This window comes from Nyctereutes procyonoides, unplaced genomic scaffold (assembly GCF_905146905.1).
Source record: "Nyctereutes procyonoides isolate TBG_1078 unplaced genomic scaffold, NYPRO_anot_genome, whole genome shotgun sequence".
NCBI lineage: Eukaryota > Metazoa > Chordata > Mammalia > Carnivora > Canidae > Nyctereutes > Nyctereutes procyonoides.
This window is the reverse complement of record NW_026575140.1, coordinates 12848397-12873432: the sequence shown is the minus strand read 5'-3', so window position 1 is coordinate 12873432 and position 25036 is coordinate 12848397. Positions and strand designations below refer to the sequence as shown.

Genomic DNA, 25036 nt, shown 5'->3' with positions numbered 1-25036 from the left:
GGATGCCGTTGATTCAGACACATTGGAAATCAGGCTCCACTGGTCCCCAGAGGACACAACTTCTGTCATCAGTGCTGTGCTCACACTTTTTGCAATCTGCTAATGTCTGAAGTATATCAAAATGATCTCCCCAAGAGGCTTATAAATGTTTCTGAGTTATGCAGTTGGTTTGATTGAACCATAGAGGCATATGCTTCAAACAATAGGAGTTAACATTAAAAAGGTTTGTGAAGGAATCATACATGTTGTAGATAGATGTTGAAGATAAAAACAAAAATAATTAATGAAAATGTATAGCATTGTATGGATGCTAATTGGGAAAATTTTTTCAATTATCTTGGTTTATTGTGAACAACAAATAATATTAGTGAAAATTGTGATAATTGAAATTTTTTTTTAATTTTATTTTTTGGAATCAGTGATAAATTCCAAAAAGCCAGAGATCTCTGCATACCAAAGTATAGAATCACAAAGAACAGTTGCTGTTTTTTACCACAAGGTTAATTCTACATCTTGCAACACATAGCTAAGTCTTCAATCTACCCCACTGATGACTTGAATTCAAGACCACATTCTAAGGTCTTAAGAAAGACCTTTTTCGGGATCCCTGGGTGGCTCAGCAGTTTATTGCCTGCCTTCGGTCCAGAGCGTGGTCCTGGAGTCCCAGGATCGAGTCCCACGTCGATCTCCCTGCATGGAGCCTGCTTCTCCCTCTGCCTGCATCTCTGCCTCTCTCTCTCTCTGTGTCTCTCATGAATAAATAAATAAACCCTCAATTTGTTCCTCATTTAAATCATTATGGGACCTTGTAGAACGTGTTTTCTTCCTCATACCTCCTAATACTTGATCTATTTTATTCTTTTAAAGCGGTAATGCTTCTTCATATTTACTTTGGGGCTCCAGAATAGAATAGCATATCTTTGAAAATACTGGCTTCAGCTTTAGTATTCTCCACCTCATATTCCCTTCACTACCTGTATGGTTAGGTGTATACAACAGTTTGATTGTCATGTGAAATTTAGCTCTGAGTCTGTGCAGATTCATCAGAATAATTTCGCTCTTTACTAGCTTATAAAAGCTATATATATGTATAACTGGTTTTCTTGTAATATTTATGTAATGGTGATCCTCTTATAACCTTTTGGGGTGTTGTGGTTTTGTAAAAGATTTCAAGTAAAAATGGGAATTTATCCCTCTAGAGACAGATTATACTGGAGTCAAGAAAATTAAATATCAGGAAGAACACAGTTACCAATAAATGTTTTAATCGATATCTCCTTCCTATCCTTTCTTGTAATCCTACTTGCAAAGAGAAAAACAGCATCACAAGAATACCTGCAAACTACAAACCAGACTTGTATTTACTCTCCATCACTGAGCTAAATACTGCTGACTTTCCTCCTGCTTCATGTCAAAAATAGAATGATGTCAGCATTTTTCTAATGACACCTTATGAATCCGCTCCCCAGCCACTTCAGAGTTTTACTGCCATTCATGGACATCTTGATGACTTAATGATATTTTTTGCTGTTAATCATAGAAATCTTCCTTCTGTTCTATTAAGCCTCTAACAAGTAGAATGGTTGAAAGAAAGCATAAACTTTTATTTCAAATACTACGCCCTGTTGTAATTGGTGGTAAACTTAAAATACAAATAGGTACTGTATCTCTGTGTTTCAGTAAAATCTCAAGTGATTAAAGCTAAATATACAGTTAATTTTCCCACTGGGCTCCAATTCAAAATGTGCTGCTAGTTTTTCTTCAAATTTGTGAACTATTGATTGCCCAGTATAAGAGCTATATGAATAGTTGCACTTCACTAAGTTTCAAAACCCAAGTGTCTGCCACTAGTTCTGTGTTCTTTTTTTTTTTTTTTAATTTTTTTAATTTATTTATGATAGGCACACAGTAAGAGAGAGAGAGGCAGAGACACAGGCAAAGGGGAGAAGCAGGCTCCACGCACTGGGAGCCCGACGTGGGACTTGATCCCGGGTCTCCAGGATCGCGCCGTGGGCCAAAGGCAGGCGCCAAACCGCTGCGCCACCCAGGGATCCCCTAGTTCTGTGTTCTTATATGGGGTTTTGGTTTTCTCAGTGGTTGAATTACAAATGCTGAGATTTTTCATGCAGCTATTCCTCCTTTCACTTTTGAAACTCACCTCTGCTTTGCTCAAAAACAAAACAAAAGCCCTTTTCCTGGAAATACATTTTTTGGGGCGTGTTTAAAAAAAAAAAAAAAGCTCAAGGTTAAGTCGAAAGAGTTGCATTCATCTTGATTGTTAAAGATCTCTGCTGCCTCTTAAAGCCAGAGTGAGAGACTGCTTAAATTCTCAACTTTGCTTCTTGAAAAGTAAACATAATTTTCTGTCTTGAACTGAGTGTTTGACTTGGTCTGGATATGATACAAGAGTTAGGCTTGAAGCTTATAAGATAATGAGTGTGTGGTATATTCTTCACCTAGCACCTTTTGGGAAGGGAAAGTATATTTGTTTTGCTCTCTCTACCTATTTAGGATAGGTAATGTAATAGTGGAAAATGGTCACTATTGATTTTAAGAAGCCAATAAAACATTTTCTTCTTGTTTATTTCAAAAATAAACATTCACATATAGGCCCCTTACTCTTGTCAAAACTACCATTTCTGTTTTTAATTTCTTCAAATGCAATAGAATTTTTCCAAACAACCTTCCCTATCTTATAATTCAAGCTTACAGCCTGACAAGTAGATTTTACTTTTTTTATGCCTGAATTTCAGCGTTTTTTGGCTAGTTTGCTTCATTAGCACTTGGGGTTTGGGAAGCACTTTGCAGGAACACTAACCATATGGAATTACTCTGTGCTTGATCCACTGGAACATGTGTCTAAACCACCCAATTGGATTACAATGGCCTTCCCCTTCTCAGGCTTCTTGTCACTTTAAACATGTTTCTGTTCCAGACCACTGTGGTGAAACTGGGATTCTATCAGGTTCAAAAACATGTCTAAATCCACAGTTAATTCAGAACATATTAATGTCATATCAAGAAGTAGTGTTATGCCTTCCCATCTCCCTCCTTTTGGCCATTAGGTTTACCTAACAATAATAGTTTGTTATGTAGTTTGGCTTGGGACATGCCACTAGACTTCAGTTCTACACCTGTTTTCCAGAACTATGTCCCAGATTATTCTCCTCGCTGTCCATTGCATTCTTTGTATGAATAAAGGGGCTTCTCAATAGAACCATTTTAAAGCTACAGATGTTAAAAGCTCTTTTTAATTATATCTCAATAAAGCTGAAATTTTAAAAAATTGTTGCCAAACTCATTAATCAGGTATTTCCTAGATTCCACAGCAATCTGAGTAGGCATGACAGTATTTACTTTAAAACAAATGTGTTTCTAAGTGCTTTCCTCTTTTTTTCCCAAATATAGATGGGAAATCAATAAGAAAATGTTAGACATTATCTCTTTTGTAAAAGTTGTCTGATCCGAGAATAAAATACTTGTATAAAACAGCCACTTTCTTTGGAGCAGATTAAAGAATGTGCTGATGAACCAGTTGGGAAAGGTTACTTGGTTTCCTGCTTGGTGGATCACCGAGGCAACATCACTGAGTACCAGTGTCACCAGTATATCACCAAGATGACAGCCATCATTTTTAGTGATTACCGTCTAATCTGTGGCTTCATGGATGACTGCAAAAATGACATCAACATTCTGAAATGTGGCAGCATTCGGCTTGGAGAAAAGGTATCTACTATATTTATACTAACTTTACCAAATGAATGAAAAGTTTTGTATAGGGGCACCTGGGTGGCTCAGATGGTTAGGCGTCTGCCTTCAGCTCAGGTCATGATCTCGGGGTTCTGGGATTGGGCCCGAATTCAGGCTCCCTGCTCAGCCCAGAGCCTCTTCTCCCTCTCCCTCTGCCTTCTCCCCACCGTTCATCCTCATGCTCTGTCTTTGCCTCTGTCTCTCTCTCAAGTAAATAAATAAAATCTTTATAAAAAAAAGTTTTGTATAACTAGCATGGGAAAAATTTAGGGCTGGAAATGTCCTTAAAGTGGAGGTCCAGACAGCCTCAAGATCTAAGGCTAGTGGACCCGTGAATGTATTTCATCTTTTTGTGGTATTTCAGTACTGCATAGGAAAGCAGAGGAATTAATGTCACCCAAAAGTAGTGTCATCTTCAAAATACTAAACCAGTTGCTGGTTACCTATAGTGTTCCCTGGCAAAGCATTTTGTTGTCTTGTGAGCAAAGTAGTTGGAGTAGAAGAGACTTGAATTTTCTAAACTTTCTCTGCATATACCTCATTGCTGCTATAAAAAAAATTAGTAAGCATACTGATATAAAAGAAGTTATTTAAATATTAGAAAAGTTTAAGATTATGAAGGTACTTCTGACTTGTGAGCAAAAAGGTACTCTATAAATATGATCTACTGCTATCTTTATCTCAGAAGAATTAATTTTAGTAAAGACGAGAATGAAAATAACTATCTAGCTGACTTCTTTCTTAATTATGTGTGGTCTTACTTTTGTTCTTATGAGTCTGTTGTCCATAAGGTCACAATGGAGGTTTGGCCAGGTTTATTCTGAATTTGTTGGCTCAGCAAAATGAGGGAAACTCCTGAGAAGTAACAGATGCTGGGGTAGAGGTGGTCTGAGGCATATTTCTGGCGTCAGCTATTAGTTGCTGCTGCTTATTAATCGGCTCTTTAGGAAATATGAGGGAAATTAAAACCTTTTTGTCTTTTTGCCCTCTATTTGTTCATTGCCCCGTGGTTTGCTGGCTTCCATCACTGACAAAGGGGGCATGGTGTTGAATGCTAGAACTGCACACACCAGTCCAGATGACGGTTTTAGTGCTGGTTATTGTCTGGCTTTCACCAAGTATCCTTTCCTTCATACCAGCATAGGGCTCTGGCCCTTTCATAGGGCACCTCTGAGTCGGTCTTGAGAGCACTGTGAACTTGGCATAGAGCTTTTGGCAGCTGAAGAAAGACCAGTTTTAATAAAGAAGGGAGATTTCTTCCTTGCCAGCAGACTCTAGAAATGGCACAAAAGCACTTAAGCTACTCTTATAATTCAGGAAGCTCTTCTGACTTTATTTAGGGTGTTAGAGATCATATCCAATTCCATATCTCTTTTTAAAAGCTTCACATAAGTGTTCCAGACACATTTTTTAGGAATCAGGGATGACACTTTTCCATATTTGTGATTACAGTTTACTTCTGTTTGTAGTAGTTTTTCCCTGTTGACACCAAGATAATCGCTGGTTAGGTTCCCACTAGCAATCTGAATTGTCACTATAAAACCTGCTTTCAACTGCACATATGAGTTATTAAGTCTCAGAGCTTGAAATAATCACAGAAAACAGTAGTACCAGCAGAGCTGGAGAACTGGATGGTGAGAATTATTTGCCCAGCTTTGTTAAAATAACAAGAACAAAAATGTTCCTGTGGATCATCAAAATGTACATTTTTGTCATGTTTATCTTTGCTATACCTACCTATTAGGGTGAATTTCTGTTTATACCAATCCCCTATCCTAGCTTGAAAGTCTAGGAGGATATTAAGATAGATTCATGCTTACACTCCTGAAAAAGCATGTTCCTTCCTATATACTTCACTCTGGTGCTACAGCCAAGTTTGAAAATGGGGAAGGCATGTCCTCAGACGCTCTTGGCTTTTTAAACTATAGTTTATTTCTCTGAGGTCAATTATTTAGATATGCAAATTATCCTGAAAATTAACGAATCAGCTTCTGGCTTGTCAATTTGAAATTTGCCACTGAAGCTTACAAACTCTTCTGTGACTGGCTTTGAATTGACTTCCTCCAAAGGTCAGAGAGGGCTAATGGCTAATCTGTTTGTACCCTGCCTCTGTATGAAATAGAAAATGATGTCAAAACTTTGATTTTTTTAAAGAAAATGTTAATGTAAATTTGAGAACAAAGACTATATGTTAATAAAAATTTTTCTAAATAAATATAGTTAAAATGAAAGGGCAGATCTTCAAAAGTTAAAAGTATGAATTATTTCATCTGAAGAAAAAGAATGTGAGATCCAATACAGACACTTAATTGTGGACATGTGCTACATTATTACTACTTTTAGACTTTTCCCTCAGTAGTTACATAATTTTATCATTCGCTGCTTTTAACCAGCTACTTTGAATAATTTGGATAGTCTTTTTTTCCTCTTTATGTAGTGAGGAAGACCACAGAAGACACCAGAAACATTGAAATGGAGAGTGGTTTATAGCAGAGATAAAAACTGTGAGCTCTTCCCTACCTTTTTGAGATTTAGTGTTATTTTTCTTTGTTCTTTAAGAAAAAAAAGATAAGGTTATGGGGAAGAAAAGATACTACCTTTATCAAATTGCTAAAACCTGATCAAGATACTTAGTAGTTTTAAGACAGACCTTTATCTCACCACAGAAGTCCATTTAAGTCCATTTACAGGATTATTTATTCCTATGTCAAGTCTATATGTTAATAACTTAAACTTTTTTAACCTGAGTAATTTTATTTTCCTGTAAATAATGTGCCAATGTGTAGTTTACTTCTTTTGCTTTTGGTCTTATTCAGTAATTAGCCATGCAGTCTTCTTTGTCAAATATTTGAATACATTTCAATTATATAACTAAAATGGGCTGAACTGAAAAAGCTCAGAAACTCGACGGAACTGAGAAAAGTTCTTGAAATATGTTTATTTGAAAAAAATCATCTAAAATTACAATGAATGAAAACATCTAATGGAGTTGATGGTATGGCCCAGCACTGATAGGTGCTACAATTGCTGTAATTATAATTAAATCTTAGATTCCTTAGGGGGATCTCAAACCACGATGATGCTGCCTTTATTTAGAGGCAAATGGAACCATTAAGAAATATAATAACCCTAAATAGATAATCTTACTGGTGGCACATTTAAAACAGTTACAAACCCTAAGATACAGGGAAACACTCACTACATGGAAATCATTTCTTTACCCTGCGATGCCAGGACTAAAGGCTAAATCTAAATCAAGAGTTGACAATCAGATTATTATTTTCAACCACTTTTATATGATTAAGACTTATTGCTAGCAGCCATCTAAGTGTGTTATCACGGGCTACTGAACTTTGGTATAGGATATTATTTTGTTTTATGAACTAAGATCATGTTTATAATAACTTCTTATATACTGTAAATAGGAAGTAGTATGTTTCTGTTGAAATGTTTATTATCAGGGGATCCCTTGGTGGCTCAGCGGTTTGGCGCCTGCCTTTGGCCCAGGGCATGGTCCCAGAGTCTCAGGATCGAGTCCCACGTCAGGCTCCTTGCATGGAGCCTGCTTCTCCCTCTGCCTGTGTCTCTGCCTCTCTCTATGTGTGTGTCTCTCATGAATAAATAAATAAATAAATCTTAAAAAAAAGTTTATTATCATAGGTTTGTTTTCCTTTGGAAAGTGGAAACAGGCCTTTCCTAAGTGGGCCATAGTTAGACAAGCTTGAGTGTCACTCATAAATTAGGAAGGAAAAATAAGGGATCCCTGGGTGGCACAGCGGTTTAGCGCCTGCCTTTGGCCCAGGGCGCAATCCTGGAGACCCGGGATCGAATCCCACGTCAGGCTCCCGGTGCATGGAGCCTGCTTCTCCCTCTGCCTGTGTCTCTGTTCTCTCCTCTCTCTCTCTCTCTCTCTCTCTCTCTCTCTCTCTCTCTCTATCATAAATAAAAAAAGAAAAGAAAAAAAAGGGAAGGAAAAATAAGCCTTGTTCTGGATTTCTGCGGTTTGTGTCAATCCTTCTCTCTGTCCTTCTCTTTTTGTCACTTGTCTCTCAGAGTTTTGTTTATCTTATTCAGAATTGCCCTCCAAAAAACCTTTTTGGTCCTCTCAGGCTTTTATGCATTAGATAGAATCATAGAGCTAGTGAGCAAGGTTCAGGTACAGATAAAGTATAGGAGAGATGAGAATCTGCTAGTAGAGCGTGCTTCCTAATCTTTTTTGGGTCAGCAAACCTTTTGAAAATTTAATGAAAGCTCTGAACCCTCCTCAGGTACAACAAAGTAGAAGAAAAACTATACAATTTTTTTTGTTGAATTGAAGTTTTCCTTAGAGTAGATGTTTCCCTGCCTGGTTTTAGGAATCTTTTTATTATGTACAGATGATTTCATAGACATAGTATTTTACTATAACAAGATAATGTGGGATCCCTGGGTGGCACAGCGGTTTAGCGCCTGCCTTTGGCCCAGGGCGCGATTCTGGAGACCCGGGATCGAATCCCACGTCGGGTTCTCGGTGCATGGAGCCTGCTTCTCCCTCTGCCTATGTCTCTGCCTCTCTCTCTCTTTCTCTCTCTCTCTCTCTGTGTGTGTGACTATCATAAATAAATAAAATTTAAAAAAAAATAACAAGATAATGTGTGTATATGTAAATAAGAGCATATACTTCCTGCTGCTTTGGTTTGCTGTATTTATGGTTATACCTCTCAAGTTTTTTGAAGCATGTCTTCTGAGTATAACAGATTGGGGCTCTTGAATAGAAAATATTTAGGAGAAATATCTCATATTTTGAGTGAATGAGTGCTTGTAGTTGCTATGGGAATGATGCAATGTACAATTAAAGATAATTGGATGGTTTTAAGAAAGCTTAAACGTAGTTTTTATAAAGGGTGGTAATCTCATTAAATCATATTAAGATAAATCCCAAACATCAAAGTGAATATTATACTACAAATTGTACATATCAGGGTCTTTGTGGACAGTACAGAGTAGAAAAATGAGAAAGAGGGTCTCTGTAATGCCTTTTCTCAATGGATTTTGTGGTTTGTTGTTTTTTTAACTTGACTAAAAGCGATTTTATTGGAGAAATACCTTTCACCCTTAGAGGTTGATGAACAGATTTCTTTAGTGTTATTTCATTATTGACATGAACCATGAACAGAGCATTGGGCTGATGTAAATTCATAAGATTTTTCTGACATTTTAAACCCAAAGAATTTAGGTTTCTATTTCTAGTGCTAACTTAATTATACTTAAATCTCCCAGGATCTCTCTTTCCATTTGTAGTATGCAAATATTCTTTTCTAACAGAAGACTGTCCACATTTTCTGTGACTTCCAGAGGGTGATTTGTTCCCACCTGATTTCTCAGCAGAATATCCATAAGCCAACCATATATTGAATTGAGGGTTGTTGTTTTTTTAAGCAAATGATGTTTGTTAATACCCTTGCTTTTTTAGGATGCACATTCACAAGGTGAGGTGGTATCATGCTTGGAAAAGGGCCTGGTGAAGGAAGCAGAAGAGAGAGATCCCAAGATTCAAGTCTCTGAACTCTGCAAGAAAGCCATTCTGCGGGTGGCTGAGCTGTCCTCAGATGACTTTCATCTAGACCGGCATTTATATTTCGCTTGCCGAGATGATCGGGAGCGTTTTTGTGAAAATGTGAGTCAGCTCAGAAGCTGTTCTTCTCTTTCAAAATATTTTTTAATACTCTAGTCCAAAATAAAATAAACCAGCACACTCTCTTATATAGATAAGGCATGAAATGGAAGGTGGAGTTGTTCCTGGGATAACAGAGAATGATGTTGGATGTTTAGCCTTGATGATTTAACATCTAGTTAACAGTTGGTTTCTGACAGTTTCCACACATTATTTTTTTTTACTTTATCTCACTTCTCAATTTCAGTTCTTAGAAGTCTATGTTATTTATATACAGGAGTCCTGTTTTACCAGGGAATCCTATTCACACCTATCCCATGGCTAAAACTGCCATATTACATGTTATATGATTTTGGCTACAATGAACAAAACAGCAGGTGGCTAACTTTTAAAACTAAATCCTTGATTACTATCTGCAGACCGTACAGAAAACTTGCTAACATTTTTAAATAGAATAATCTGTCCTTTCAACAAAGAGCTGAGAGTAGCTTGTGTATACTCCCACTCTCTTGTTTTGAATTAGGCTTTAACCATTAGAGCCACTGATTATGAGTTTTATTGACTCTAACATAAAATCATAGTCTCACAGACACTTTTGGTTCCCTAAGTAACAGTGTATCTGGGAACAAATGACCGTAGCTAAGCATCATGGGAAAATTTTTCATCTTTCCTGTGATCACTGTTTTCTTCCAAAGGCTACTAAATGTTATAAATGATTGAGCTATTTGTTTAAAAGTAATCACATTTATAATAATTTAACAGAAAGTTCTATGTAAGATTGTGGATAGTGCCCAGCATAACTCCTTAGCTAATTGTTATTGTCCTCATCATCATGTGTATGTTCTATCTTACAGACACAAGCTGGTGAAGGCAGAGTGTATAAGTGCCTCTTTAACCATAAGTTTGAAGAATCCATGAGTGAAAAGGTAAGTATTACTTTGAAACAAACCGATATGTTATTAATTTTTTAAAAGTTTTCTTAAATTCTCTCAATATTCTTTTAAACTTATATCAGAATGTAAATGACTGATAAAGCTTACCCTTTTCAGAGGCGAGACACTTGGCTTTTAGTAGAGAACCAAAGCATATTTTGCTTAAGCCAAGAAAATGAAGCTTTGTGATAGCTAGACATTGGGAAGCCAATTAGAAATCGATTTGGGGAGTAAAATCGGAGAATTATGTATCACAGTCACACTGAAGCCAGCCCTACATACTCAGGAAGCTTAGGCTAACCAAACCAATATGCTTTACAGGTAATTACCTACTTAATTTTTCAGCAGCTGTCTCAGTAAGCATTCTCATTACTGTTAGTCTTCTGTGCCTAGATAAATGTAAGAATCTTTTATGTCTTTTAAAAAAATTATTATTCTTGGTTTTGCTATCCTGCCATTTACTTTCCTATGCAGCTGAAGAAATGTTTCATTCAGTTGCTTACATCATTTACTATTGAATAATTATATTTTAAAAGCATAGATATAAAAAAATAAAAAAAATAAAAGCATAGATATAACTTGCAGAGTGTTAATGTCAACTGCCACTTTGATTCTTGAGAACTTGACTTGAGGGACATTGTGGATAAAAAAGACTACTTTGTCAAGTCACTGTGTTAGAGCCCACCAAGCACTCATGTGCATAGGACAGCTTCTTTGCTATTGCAACAACCAGGAACCCAGGGTAGAATTCCAGGGCTTCCCCATCCATTTACCCCTACCTCTAACAACACTAGTTTCACACACTTGTGTTCGAGTCTAACCAAATTTAAAGTAGGCATTTTGGTGACAGCTGCAGTTTTTGACATATAGTTGGCCATGAGCCCCTGCTGGTCTTAGAGGTCCCTGTGAACAGCAGAACTCCCTGAGTGCTCTTACAACCCTGTTGCTGCACTCTTTATTCAGTGTCGAGAAGCACTGACGACCCGCCAAAAGCTGATTGCCCAGGATTATAAAGTCAGTTATTCGTTGGCCAAATCCTGTAAGAGTGATCTGAAGAAATATCGGTGTAATGTGGAAAACCTTCCACGGTCCCGGGAAGCCAGGCTCTCCTATCTTCTCATGTGTCTGGAGTCAGCCGTGCATAGAGGTAAGAGTTTATTTTTCTTTATACTTTTCAGTCCTTTTGGGATTCACATTCCAAAGCCTCTTACATCTGTAAACATTACTTTCCTCCTGCATTTGATCTTGTGAGCGCACCTGTACCTTACGACTCAGGAACCTTTCTTTATAAAACATAATTCCAGGAACTGAAGGCTTGGTGTCCTGAAGCCTTGTTGAAGGCTCTTTCTCTTAGCTTAGCAATCTCCAATTTTTTTTTTTTAATGTAAGGTATATTTCTCAAATCCAATGATTTTAATTTTTTAAAACACATATTCAACATATTTAGGAGAGTCAGGGTAGCATAATGATTTTTAACATATGAGCTTTGGGTCAGAGAGACATAGCTTTAAATTAATGATTCTGTCATCAAATTGACTGGTTGGATGGCCATTGTTTACATTTCTTTTTTTTTTTCATTGTTTACATTTCTTAATCCCTCCCCAAATTCATTTTTCTTAACTATAAAACAAAAATAGTATTTATAATGAAGAGTTCTTACGAGGATTGAATGAGGTTATTTGGAATAGCATTTAACATTCAATCAGTGATAGGTACTGTTATTGTTAGAACACTGATGATTTTAAGAAACTAAATAGAAACTTTTGAGTCCAAAAGTCAACCCCTGACAAAGGAACCAAGAGGCCTTATAGAAGATCAAAGTTGTCTTTCTTAAAATTGGCTACAAGCTGTAAAAAAGAAATTCCTTGCTCTTATTAAATAAATAGTACTGGGACAATTGGTTAGTGAGTAAAAAGTTAAGTGAAAAACAATCTCTAAATAAACACTGAACTTTTCGTGAATTTTTTTCCCCCCCAATATCTGGATAGTGTAAAAACTCCTAAGCTCGAAAGCAATAGAATAGCAACCACAGACAGTGCATGGTCTTGGACTGAATACCAAACAAAGGATATTTTGGAGATAATTGGAGAATGTTGATTATGGTCTGGCTATTAGATGAAATTGTCCTAAAATGGAAAAGTAGAGATCGTTGACTTGTAAAATACTGTAAAACAGTATGCATAATACTATCTAATTTGAGGTGTTTTTTTTTTTTTTAAAGAGTTAATTTTTTTCTTAAGATTTTATTTATTTATTCATGAGAGACACACAGAGAGAGCCAGAGACCTAGGCAGAGGAAGAAGCGGACTCTCTGCAGGGAGCCCGATGTAGGACTCGATCCCAGGACCCTAGGATCGTGCCCTGAGCCGAAGGCAGACACTTCACACTGAGCCACTCAGGTGTCCCAAAGAATTAATGTTCTTAAAATGCAAATTAACAAGAAAGACTAAGTAAATATACATCCAAAGGCTGTATACAGATAGTTCAGAAAAGTCACACAGATTGCGATTATTAAAAAGACTGACCATATTAAGTGTTGGTAAGGATTTGGAAGAACTGGAGTAATGAACACAGCTGGTGGGAAGTTAAAATAGTACAACCATTTTGGAAAATAGTTTGCCAGTTTCTTGAAAGTTAAACATACATTTGCCATATGACCCAGCCATGTAACTCCGAGATATTTACCCAAGAGATACAAAAGCATATGTCCATATAAACTCTTATACATGAAGCCTCATAGCAACTTTATTTATAATAGCCTGAAACTGGAAATGACCCAAATGTCCATCAACAGTTCAAGGGGTAAGCACATTGTAGTATATCCACATAATAGAAAAATATTACCTGATGATAAAAAGGAATGAACTGTTGATACATAGATGAATCTAAAAATAGTTATGCTAGGAGAAAGAAATTAGACAAAGAAGTACATGCTGTATAACTGTATTTATATCACCTTCCAAAAAAGTGGAAACTGGTAAACTAATCTGTAGTCATAGAAAGCAGATCATTGGTTGATGGTGGAGAGGGAGGGAGAGATTCTCAAGGACCACGAGAAACTTTTGGAGTTAATGAATATGTTTAATATCTTGATTGTGGTGATGGTTTCAATAACACTTACATATGTCAAACTTTCTCGATCGTATGCTTTAAAAATACAGACTGTTTTATGTTAGTTACATCCCAGTAAAGCTGTTTTTTAAAAGAAATTTCTTAAGTTTTCCCAGGTGACATTTTTAGCTCAAAGAAGGAGCCTGGGGAGGCTATAGTGAATATTTGAAATGTAGTCTTTTCCACAAGCTTTAACTCTGTAGCCCAGTAGGGATTGTTCTTGGCTCTCATTGTTATCCCCATAATTATCTTATTGATAAGACTTTCATTGGTACAGCATTTGCATGATTAGTAGTAAAAAAACTATATAATGCAGAACACTGTCAAGATAAAACCCTAGTCTCTGAAGTCTTAAACTCATTTTATGCTGATAAATACTCTTTCTGTATTCTAAGCTTTTCAGTCTAGATAATAGTGTATGTTGTATTCTGGAGGAAAATGTGTACTTTTATATGTGGTGATATCTGATAGTAATGCTCACCATCCATAATGTTGTGACTTAAATCCTAACTTAGGGCGCCAGGTGAGCAGCGAGTGCCAGGGGGAGATGTTAGATTACCGGCGCATGCTGATGGAAGACTTTTCTTTGAGCCCTGAGATCATCCTGAGCTGCCGGGGGGAGATCGAACACCACTGTTCTGGATTACATCGGAAAGGGCGAACTCTGCATTGTCTAATGAAAGTAGTTCGTGGGGAAAAAGGGAGCCTGGGAATGAACTGCCAGCAGGCGGTAAGGAAAAATTTTCTACCACCATTTTGGGTGTTACATTTCATCAGCTGAGGAACCTCTTCCTGATACTGTCCCAGCTTCCTTTATCTGAATCATCGGTGACATCATGGTGAACATTGAGTACTAAGAACCAGGCAAAATATATTTCAGGCATATATTCATAAGAACATGGAATTTACTGCAGAGCAGAAGTCTGAATTCATAAACAGTAAATGGAGCTATATGTAGTTAAAGAAATAGATAAAATGTATTGTTTACTGGAGTTTTTAAAGGAAAGGTAACTTGCCTAGAGGGAATTTCTAAATTCAGAACCAAGGCAAACCAGGTTCTGGTAAATCAGAAAACATCTTCCACCAAAAGAGGATTTTCCTATCTCTATAGTTTTGTTTGAGTTGAGGCTGAAAGAGAACTGTAATGAATTGAAATTTTCTAAGAGTTTCTTTTTATTACTGATGTGCAGCATACCATAAATACCTGGCCTGAAGGATCAAGAGAGCATTTCAATTTCAAAATCACACCATCTTTCATATTACAGTAGGACAACTATGCATGGAAGGGTCTTTTTCTGTCCCCAAACTCTACTGTAAGTTCTATAAAGGTATTGGGGAAAAAATTAGTGCACTTCTTGGAAAGATAAAGTTACTCTTTTTTTTCTGTTCTAAGATTTTACTGATTTGAGGGAAAGAGAACACACGAGCATGAAAGGGGGAAGGGCAGAGAGAGAAGGAGAAGCAGACACCCTGTGTACCAAGTTCCCAATGGCAGAACTTGATCCCAGGACCCTGGGATCATGACCTGAACTGAAGGCAAACCCTTAACCAACAGAGCCACCCAGGTGCCTCTAAGATAAAGTTCTTTTTGCTCCAGAGTTCATGAACAGTTGAATAACTACAGATCAGGGACATAATATAAAGTTAACAAAATACGTAGATGCAGTGCATCTGTTTCATTACCATTGTCCATATTTATTATTTTTTTTACTAACTAAGAGTCTTTGAACAATTCTCAGTACCAAATGCAACAGTGGTACCTTGTACAATGTATCCCATACATCCTTTAGGATGCACAAAAGATATTATTTAGCTTTGTATCCTAAATTAGGGAATTGAGACTCTTTTCTCAGTGAAACTTTATAAAACCACTATTCAGTCTTTTATTTTATTGGCATTTTTATTAAAAATTGAGTGTTTCAGAAAATCAGAATTTTACAGTCTGAAACTAAATTTCCATAGAATCTTGATGTGTAGTAAAATTTCATCTTAACTTCTATTACTCACCCTGACCCAGAATAGACAGTAAATTATACATCCTATAGTGGAAAAAACGGACAAATATAGCCTCTTCTCCAAAATTCCAAACCCGGCCAAAAGGAAGGCTTCTATAATCTACTGTGGCTTTAGTTAGCACAGTGTAGTTCTTTAGGAGCAGTCCTTGCTAGTGATTGTCCTAGGAAACCTCTGTGACACTGTGTGTGCCTGGGCCTCCGACCCAAGAATGAATCAAGACAACCTCTATTTGCATCTCGTCCTTAATGCGGCATGTGATGGGGAAGGAAGTGGTCAGTAATAAACCTGTCCTTTCACTGAGGCTACTCTTGTCCCAAGACGTACAGAAAAAAAGAAAATAAATTGGTTTAACTTTATTTCATGGCATCTACCACCCAGGGCTTTTTAAAATTTAGTTTATTAAAAAGAGCTAGTGAGTCCACTTGAAAGATAAAGACCACTCTTCTCATCCTTTGTGCCTAGAAGAAAAGTAAGTTCTGAACCTAGAGATTAGTCTCAAATAATGAAATATGTGGTTTTGCCCACATTCATTTTAGCCAGGTGGTTACCATGGACCATGATTTTTAGTCTTTGCTCACAAATATTAAAGAAGTAAATGATCCAAAGGGAGAATATGGTCCTTAGTCATCTCCTACTATATTATCCATTGTCAGTCGAGTGGAAAATATTTTGAGGTAATTTAAGTACATTTCTTTTCTTTTTCAAAGTTCTCTTCCTTGATAGAGTACATTTCCATGCCTGTCAGTGATTGGCCACTAATTTTCGGTTCTCTGCTTGGTGATGCTTTGACTCAGTGATCTCTCAAAAATAGTAAACTGTGAAACATGTAGATACTTTTTATCTTAATGAGTACACACTTCTCCAAATGCACCATAATTTTGAACTTACTAAATTCAGTTAGGGCTGAGCGAGTCTGGGCCCAGTCTCTCCCTGGCCAGAGATGACTATGCAGAGTATTCTCTAGACTGATGGTTTCTCAGAAGCATTTTCCAGGTTTTTCCTAGACAGACAGGGGCTGGAATGGATATATAATAATGTAGCAGTTCATGTTCTTAGTGTTTATTTCCCACACACCTGCCCCTGGATTCCAGAGCAGCAGTGATCCCTACAGCTGTTAGCCCACTAGAGTCTGTAGAGCATTCATTGTCTCCTTTCAGGAGTTGCTCATTGTGAATTCTAAAGGTTTGCCTCTCACTTGTGGGTATTTAACTGATAACTGTTTTGGCAGAGAGTTCCAGATTCCCATGATACTTACAACTTCCCTCTGAAAAAGATGTAAATATTTTGGTCTTTGTCAGCAAACATCATTACTGAAACTTGTAGTAATCTTTCTATCAACCAACCACAGCATTTTGTAGCTTCTCTAAATTGCCACCAAGAATTGGTATAAATAATTTCCATTGCAGAATATTGGAAATCTTTTTCATTCATCTTAATTTTTGACTTTAGAATACACAGAATTGGGATTTTCTCTCTTTATTTCCTTTTGATGCATGTTCTCTGATCAATGTGTTGTGAGGTCATTGCTTTCATATGAGTCCTTCTGGGATAGTAGGTCATGTGTATGAGGATCAGAGAAGGCTCTACTCCAAAGGCTAAATCTGTGACACAAAATGGGCTCTTTTTCTTTAACTTGGAAAAAAAAGGGACCCAAACCAGAAGGACTGTAGTTTTCAAATTTGCTTTCTGTTATTTAAAATTCCTACCCCAAGACACCATCTGCTATCTATCTGTACTAATAATGATCTTTTATGTACATAGAGTGCTTTGCTGTTTATATAACCTTCTCCTATAATTACTCTTTTCTTGTAATCCTCCTCAGTTCATGAAACTGGAGGTTAATCATGCCCATGTTCTCAGAGCTAATATCTGGCAGAGCCAGAACTATTAATAGAACTCAGGTCTTCTGATCCTTAATTTAGAGCTTTTTCCTCTGTGCCTAACTGCTTTCTCCTCAAAGACAGAAAAAAGAAATAGAGGAACATCTTCTCATGCTCTCATTTTATTCCATGACAAAGGATGGACCAAGCAAATGTTAAAAAAAAAAAAAATACTCATTTCCTTTTCTTTTTTTTTTTTTTTAATACTCTCATTTTCAGCTGCATAATGACAAGTATTTTTCTGGATACTTATAATGAACAAGCTCTGGTTTACCTCTTGGTTGTATAAGATAATTGAGGAAAAAGGGAAATTAAAAGTATTGTATTCTTGGTTTTTGTAATTGATATTGCAAGTTAAATGAAATCTCACCTGTTTTTAATAATGTGGAGCACATGTTTTTTAATGCCAATTTATTGGCAGCAAAATTTGTATCCTAGATTTTTTTTTAAGGTTTTATTTATTTATTCATGAGAGACACACACACAGAGAGAGGGGGGGGAGAGAGGCAGAGACATAGCAGAGGGAGAAGGAAGCTCTGTGCAGGGAGCCCAATGCGGGACTCAATCCTGGGACTCTGGGACCATGCCCTGAGCTAAAGGCAGATGCTCAACTACTGAGCCAACCAGGCATCCCTATATTCTAGATTCTTTTTTTTTTTATTTAAACTTTTTGTTTGTTTGTTTTTTAAATTTTTATTTATTTATGATAGTCACACACAGAGAGAGAGAGAGGCAGAGACACAGGCAGAGGGAGAAACAGGCTCCATGCACCGGGAGCCCGACGTGGGACTCGATCCCGGGTCTCCAGGATCGCGCCGTGGGCCAAAGGCAGGCGCCAAACCGCTGCGCCACCCAGGGATCCCTATATTCTAGATTCTTATGACCAAATTAGGTCTATGACTGGAAATGTCTTTTATTTATCCTTCTTCACTCAAGTCTGGCTTGGTTGTGAATGTCAGATTTAGCAATCTGATTAACAAGCAGGCAGATGTGAAGGAAAAGGCAGCCTTTATGTTGTAAAGACCTGTTACTTTATACAAATATCCGTGGATGGTCCAGACAGGTAGGCAAGCAGTCCCCACAGTGGCTAAACCAGAAAAACTTGCACTCAAGACAGAGAAACCAGTTGGAAAGTATTTGGCAGGCATGAGTTATCAAGCTTGGCCACTGACAATTGTACTACCTTGTTAAGAGACCACTGTGATATACCAGACTGAGTAACTATTTGAAGAGATGACACTGCTCCTCCCTGATGTGTAAGTGACTTTCTTCTTTCTTCTTCTTCTTTTTTTTTTTTAATCCAGCTGCAGACACTGATTCAGGAGACTGACCCTGGTGCAGATTACCGCATCGATAGAGCTCTGAATGAAGCTTGTGAATCTGTAATACAGACAGCCTGCAAACACATAAGATCGGGAGACCCAATGTAGGTTATCTTAAATGTGGTATTCATATTGTGTTTTCTTTGGCAGTGTAGCATCAGGAACATTCCTTTAAATGACTTTTGGATGGTTTTAACATCTTAACTGGAATTCTGTTAAATAGAAACACATAGATACTTCTATTAAAACTAGTATTGGGATTGAGACCTCGGCTCTGCCTCATTGATGATGTAGATACCTAGACCTAGCATTGTGACTGACAGTTTATTGACTGAGCATGTATGAGCCTGTACATTAGATCACTGAATAATTCTGTTTGATGGTCAAATAAAAACGAAAGAGAAGCATTCAGGAGAAAGTGACACATACTTTATCTCTTTATATTCATCCTTAAATGTATACATTAGCTATTTGATAATTGTTAAAAATTAATTATAGTTGAAGTAAGAAATGTTGTGGTTGGAAGATATAATCATGGACAAAATGAACTCTCAAGTTGCACCCAAGATTTAGGAAAGCTATAAAATACTTGAATCTCATGCAGTAGTTTTATTCCATATGATGCACAAACAACTCTTAAAACCAGATTACAAGTAAAGAACAGGTTTCCCATTCTGCAGAAATCTTTATAGCCTGCAGCCGGCAGTACCCAACGATAAAATGAATGCAGTCCATGTTTGTCATCATGCTGCTATGCATACACTCCCGCTGTTCATGCTGTGGCAGGGGATTTTAAAAAAGGTATTCTTCTTTAAAGCTTTTTGTGAAGTTAAAAGAGATAGACAAACACAGTGAAGACTAATGAAAAATATTTACCACCATAAAAAATAACTGCATCAAGCATAAGGGGTCAGGGGAGAACTGCTACAGCTAAAAATCATTTGAAGATATTGTCAGTTAAATGCAATATGTGGACCTTTTCTGCGAGTTCTGGTTTGAATGAACATATAAAAAGATGTAAGATAATTGGAAAAAAATTTGGAAACTAACAGGATATTACATGACATTAAGGATTTCTAAAATTAATTTATTTTGGTGGACTGTGGTATTATGTTCTTTAGAGAAACATGCCCAAGAATTTATGAACAAAATGATATAGATTTGCTTCAAAATATCAGCAAGGGGATGTAGAATTAAAACAAACTAGGCCATAGGTTGATAAAGCTATGGGAGGGGAAGGTGGCTGTTATGATTCTTTACCTTTGTGTGTGCTGGAAAATTTTCATAATAAACAGTTAAAAATAAAGCAGCTGCACACAGAATCTTATGCAAACTGAGTCCTAAATGCTAAGTGGCCCTGAAGTTGACAGAAAGCATAATCACTATTAGACTAAGTTAGTTTGAATTATTCTCAGAAAAGTAAATCCCTGACTGCCCTCAAAAAGCTCAAGGGCTTTTTCTAGGAAATACTGATGTGAGAGTTCCAAACCTGTTACAATTTCACTCCTGTTTTATGCCCAGGATCCTCTCATGCCTGATGGAACACTTATACACAGAGAAAATGGTGGAAGATTGTGAGCACCGTCTATTAGAACTACAATATTTCATCTCCCGAGATTGGAAGTGAGTATTTTGAAGCCAGAGTCAAGTGTTAAACCTCAGCCTCTCCTGTGTAGTCAGTATATCCTGTATGGCTTGAAATAATCAGTAAGAACATGTTTTTCTTAAGTTCTGGGATGACTGACATGCTCTGATCCCCTGAAAAACCTTTCTTGCTTTCAGAATAGTTTCTAAAAGCTGAGGAAGCCCCTGCAGATCCATCCCCAGGTGTCCTCATTCACTACTACTTTGGAAGTCAGAGTCAAATGTTTCTGATACCACAGACATCCATCCTCAAAGAACTTGGGCACCTGTGGGCAGCAAAGACATCTTCAGATATGTCTCTAAGCAGATAATAGTGCATTTTTATTTTTATTGATTTGTACTGGATGTGGCGATTTGCTTTTATTTCTTTAACTATTCAGAGTTATTGAATTTTCTATCTTAAGAGGCTCTTATCAATAACTGACAACTTGATTCTCTAATTCTCTTCTTATACTGTTAGCCAAAAAAGGGGGAGAATGGGGATGAAATAAAAGAAGGATCTGTGTTACAGTCAGAATCACTATAACTTATTGCTCCAGTGCCCTCCTCTTCCCATGTTTAGTTTGCCTTTCTCCCCCAAGGCAACCAGTACTCGGCCACCTGGGAAGCTGGCTGCTCCTCCTGCTCCCAGGGGAGCTCAGCTGCTTCCTCACTCAGTTGTTTTAACCACTATAGGTTTCTGACAATTGAATATGTTACCCACATACTTTACTGGAAGGAGATGATTCAGAAGATTCCGTGTATTTTTTATAAGATTTTATTTATTTTTATTTTGAGAGAGAATGAGAGCATGTGTACACAAGCAGGAGGAGGGGCAGCGGGAGAGAGAGAATCTCAGGCAGACTCCACACTGATCACAGAATCCAGCGTGGGGCTCGATCTCCCAACCCTGAGATCATGACCTGAACCAAAACCAAGAGTCAGACACTCAACCAACTAAGCCTCTAGAGTGCCCCAGATTCAATGTATTTTTATTTCTCTTCCCTCAAATTAGCCTCGGAAAGGACTACAGAAAACTGTGTGGGAATTTCACTGTACTTTCTCAAGCCATCTAAACCAAAATAATAGAGTTTACTGAGTTTATTGCCTTAATCAAAAATTCCTTCACCCATTATCAAAAAACACTTCACAGACTTAAAAGCTACTCATTAGGTATTAGCCTTTCTCCTCACATTCAGTAACTCTACCCCAAAGTTGACATTATGATATGGATAAAATTAAGCATCCATTGGTCTAATCTGGAGAAGCAGCAGGCTCTTTAATCCACTGTCTCCAGAGTCGAAGTTAAATATCAAAGTATCAGGGTTTTTTGTGTTTTTGTTTTGTTTTATTTATTATTTTTTTAATAAGCATATTCAGGCAAAGTAAAAATATAACTGCCTTACCTGGCATGGGAAAAAGAAGAGGAACAGTTTAACTAGAAGGGAAGTTAAGTGAGAGATTTTGTTCATCTTGGTATTTCCTGATCTTACTGAATCTCTTATATCAGATAGGATTGAATTTCATTCACGCTTACCGAATCAGTATTGAGTGAAGAATTGTGAATTGCTTGGTGACAGCTGTAGCCCTTATGGTCTCATTTCAGCCAGACAAATTAGTGCTGAGTCCACTGTAATGAAGTGCATCTTACATAGCCAGTATGGCCTCCTTGAGGTGGGATTAAAGCCTCTGCACCAAGGTCAACGGACTTCTACCAGTTGACCACTCTATGTTCCTGAAGAACAAAATTCAATAATATCTTTTCACTCTTAACGTTATAGGCTGGACCCTGTCTTATATCGCAAGTGCCAGGGCGATGCATCTCGTCTTTGCCACACCCACGGTTGGAATGAAACCAGTGAACTTATGCCTCCCGGAGCTGTGTTCTCTTGCTTATATAGACACGCCTACCGCACTGAGGAACAAGGCAGGAGGGTATGCACTCTATATTGACTTTATTTCTTATCAACCATTTGTTTTTTAATTAGTTTGCTGTGTATCATTCTGATTTCTGTCATCATAGGAAACTATATTAGTAAATCTGGCAAGGAAGGGTTATTGCACTACTAGAAACTTCATCCACTGAGTGTACATAGAGTTGCTTCATCTTCTTTCCATCTGATTTTACATTTTCAACAAAGTATTTCAACAAAATGTCAGCAGACATTTCCATTCTTTTCTTTAAATTACTAAAATCTAAATGACAAATAGACAAGTATTGCTGCCCTGACTTCATTTAGCTTTAAAGATTCACTGAAACTCTTAACCAGGATAAAATGGTTATTAGGCTTGTTCCGAGTTTAGGTAAATTGGAATCCAGTGTTCATGACCTAAGTGTGTGTTCTCTCCTGAACTGGACTGGCATTCTACTGTACATTCATGGAGCAGTAGCAGATTAGTTTTGCTAAACCAAAAACTCTAACTTAATCTGAAGAAAGCCAGTTCACTTTTTATCCAAGTACTCTGAGAAAAAGATGTTTCATATGGTATATTAGAAAATGTTGAATGTATAATCTCATTCCTAGAGGTATGGATTTTTAGAAGCCTACTAAGAAGATTTAGTCCTCACTCTGGGAAGAGATTTGGGGTGTAGAGTTTGTACAAAAAACTATAACATTATTAGTTTCCTGGCAACAGATTTCATTTATATAGTGTCTTTCTGTTTTGGTTCTAGTACTCTTAAAGTATTTTGCTTATTCTTTTTCATATAGCTGTCACGGGAGTGCCGAGCTGAAGTCCAAAGGATCCTACACCAACGTGCCATGGATGTTAAGCTGGATCCTGCCCTCCAGGATAAGTGCCTGATTGATCTGGGAAAATGGTGTAGTGAAAAAACAGAGACCGGACAGGTAACTGACATAGTATATCTGACATAAAACTGTTTATCTTATGGTGGTAGTAATAATAATAATAATAACAACATTCATGATTAATATTGTATATAAAGTACAGCACTATATAATGCATCTCTATTTTGTTAGCATTATTTCTTCTTCATAAGAAATTCTAAGAAAAATTTTCTCTTTGGTCTCTATATCAGGAATAATTATACTTTTCCAGAGCAGTTGACTGGTTTATATATTATGGTTACTATATTTTGTAGATGATTATTATTTTCCCTCTTTGTGTTGCCTCTTAAAAAACTTGGATCCAAAGGTATGGCCTGCCTCTAGCAAGTATATGAGATTTTATGGTAGGCATCTAGGTTACTGCTAGTTCCATCCCACTTTCTTTACTATAATTTCTTTAACTATTTTTTAACTTGTTTTAAATTATTTTATATTACCTTTTTTTTTTCTTTTCTCACTTTTATAAGGTACATTAAAGTCCTTTTGAGGGAAGGCAAGGTATAAACATAAATATATATAAATACTGGCATGTGTGAATAGTGTGCATGCCTTACAGTAGTCCTGCAAAATATGAAGAAATGGGACTTATTTTTCCCATTTAGTGATTGACAAAATTTAGGTGAAGTGTATTTATAGGAGTGAGGTGTACTGACTTCTTTACCTAATACTCAGATCTAATCCCAGCCAGACACCTGGTCCATTGTCTTATAACCTTTCCATATAGGAAAGTATAGAGAAGAAGCAGCCACCAAGAATTACAAGGATGCTGTGAATGGTTCCTAAAGATTTTGTGCCTGATTTAAAAAACAGAAAAGCTATATTAATACATTCTAACAAATTAAGTTAGGAGGTGACTTCTGTCTTAAGGCAGGGAAATGAAGCAGTGAGGAATAACTACTTGTTTAAAGCTCCAGTAATACTAGAACAAGGTGTGAATTCAGATTTCCAGGTTCCACTTTTACTGCTACAAAGCACCCTGTGGGATTAAACCACCAACAACTCACCACGACAGGGATTTGGGCATTTTTAAGAAGCGGCATGACTTACTACTCAGATTTGTTGGCCCTGGCAATATCGTTTTCAGCAGTCTGCTTCCTGGGCCTGCGGCAGTTCTGTCAAGTTTATTGTGGGAAAATGCCTGCAGTGGAGCTTTCTGCTGCCTTTGTCTAACGAAACAAAGGATATGGTTATATGGAATCCCAGAAAACAGTTTTCTTTCACACCCCCTTCAAAGTAACATTGAGGGGTCACCTGGGTGGCTTAGTGGTTGGGTGTCTGCCTTTGGCTCAGGGCATGATCCCTGAGTCCCTGAGTCCTGGGATCGAGTCCCACATCGGGCTCCCCTCAGGGAGCCTGCTTCTCCCTCTGCCTGTGTGTGTCTCTGCCTCTCTCTGCATCTCTCATGAATAAATAAATAAAATCTTAAAAAAAAAAAAGTGACATTGAGAAAACTGCACTGTATTGCAGCCCATCACTGTGAAGCTCCTCTTAGGAAAAAAGATTCTGTGAGTGGGATTTTTCCCTTAGCTGTTTTTCTTACTCCAAAGGTTTTATGCATTTCTCTTCAGGTGTTCATCCCCACCCTTTGTGGCTGTTGTATAACTCCTACAACCCTGCTCGTCCATTCCTATTTTGGTTCTAAAACAGAGATTCTTGCAGAATACTAAGTTAAACTTGGCCCTTTAATAGAGCCATTTGCTGAGAAATAGCTGTGGATATATTTGGGAAAGTGAGCTTCTTTTCTACTTAAAACCTCTAAATTTCTAAAAGGAATAGTAATGGATTGATGCTATAAAGTCACTCTAGGTCGGGTTCCAAAGCCCAGAAAAGATAGCTTTTAGATGCCCAAACCCTAGTGTGCTCACCTACTTTGCAGTTTTCCTCAGGATCCTTCTGTGTG

At 37.3% G+C, this 25036-nt stretch overlaps 1 protein-coding gene across 1 annotated transcript in view; it reads left to right on the top strand.

The window, feature by feature from the left end:
• Nucleotides 1–25036, top strand: part of GLG1 (golgi glycoprotein 1) — a 149928-nt gene that overhangs the window by 104236 nt on the left and 20656 nt on the right. Inside the window, exons 4-12 of the mRNA XM_055306003.1 lie at nt 3511–3726; nt 9203–9406; nt 10258–10329; nt 11299–11482; nt 13962–14176; nt 18647–18768; nt 20186–20287; nt 22069–22222; nt 22999–23136. Of these exons, the coding sequence (XP_055161978.1) occupies nt 3511–3726; nt 9203–9406; nt 10258–10329; nt 11299–11482; nt 13962–14176; nt 18647–18768; nt 20186–20287; nt 22069–22222; nt 22999–23136 (1407 nt within the window). The remainder of the gene's footprint in view (nt 1–3510; nt 3727–9202; nt 9407–10257; nt 10330–11298; nt 11483–13961; nt 14177–18646; nt 18769–20185; nt 20288–22068; nt 22223–22998; nt 23137–25036) is intronic.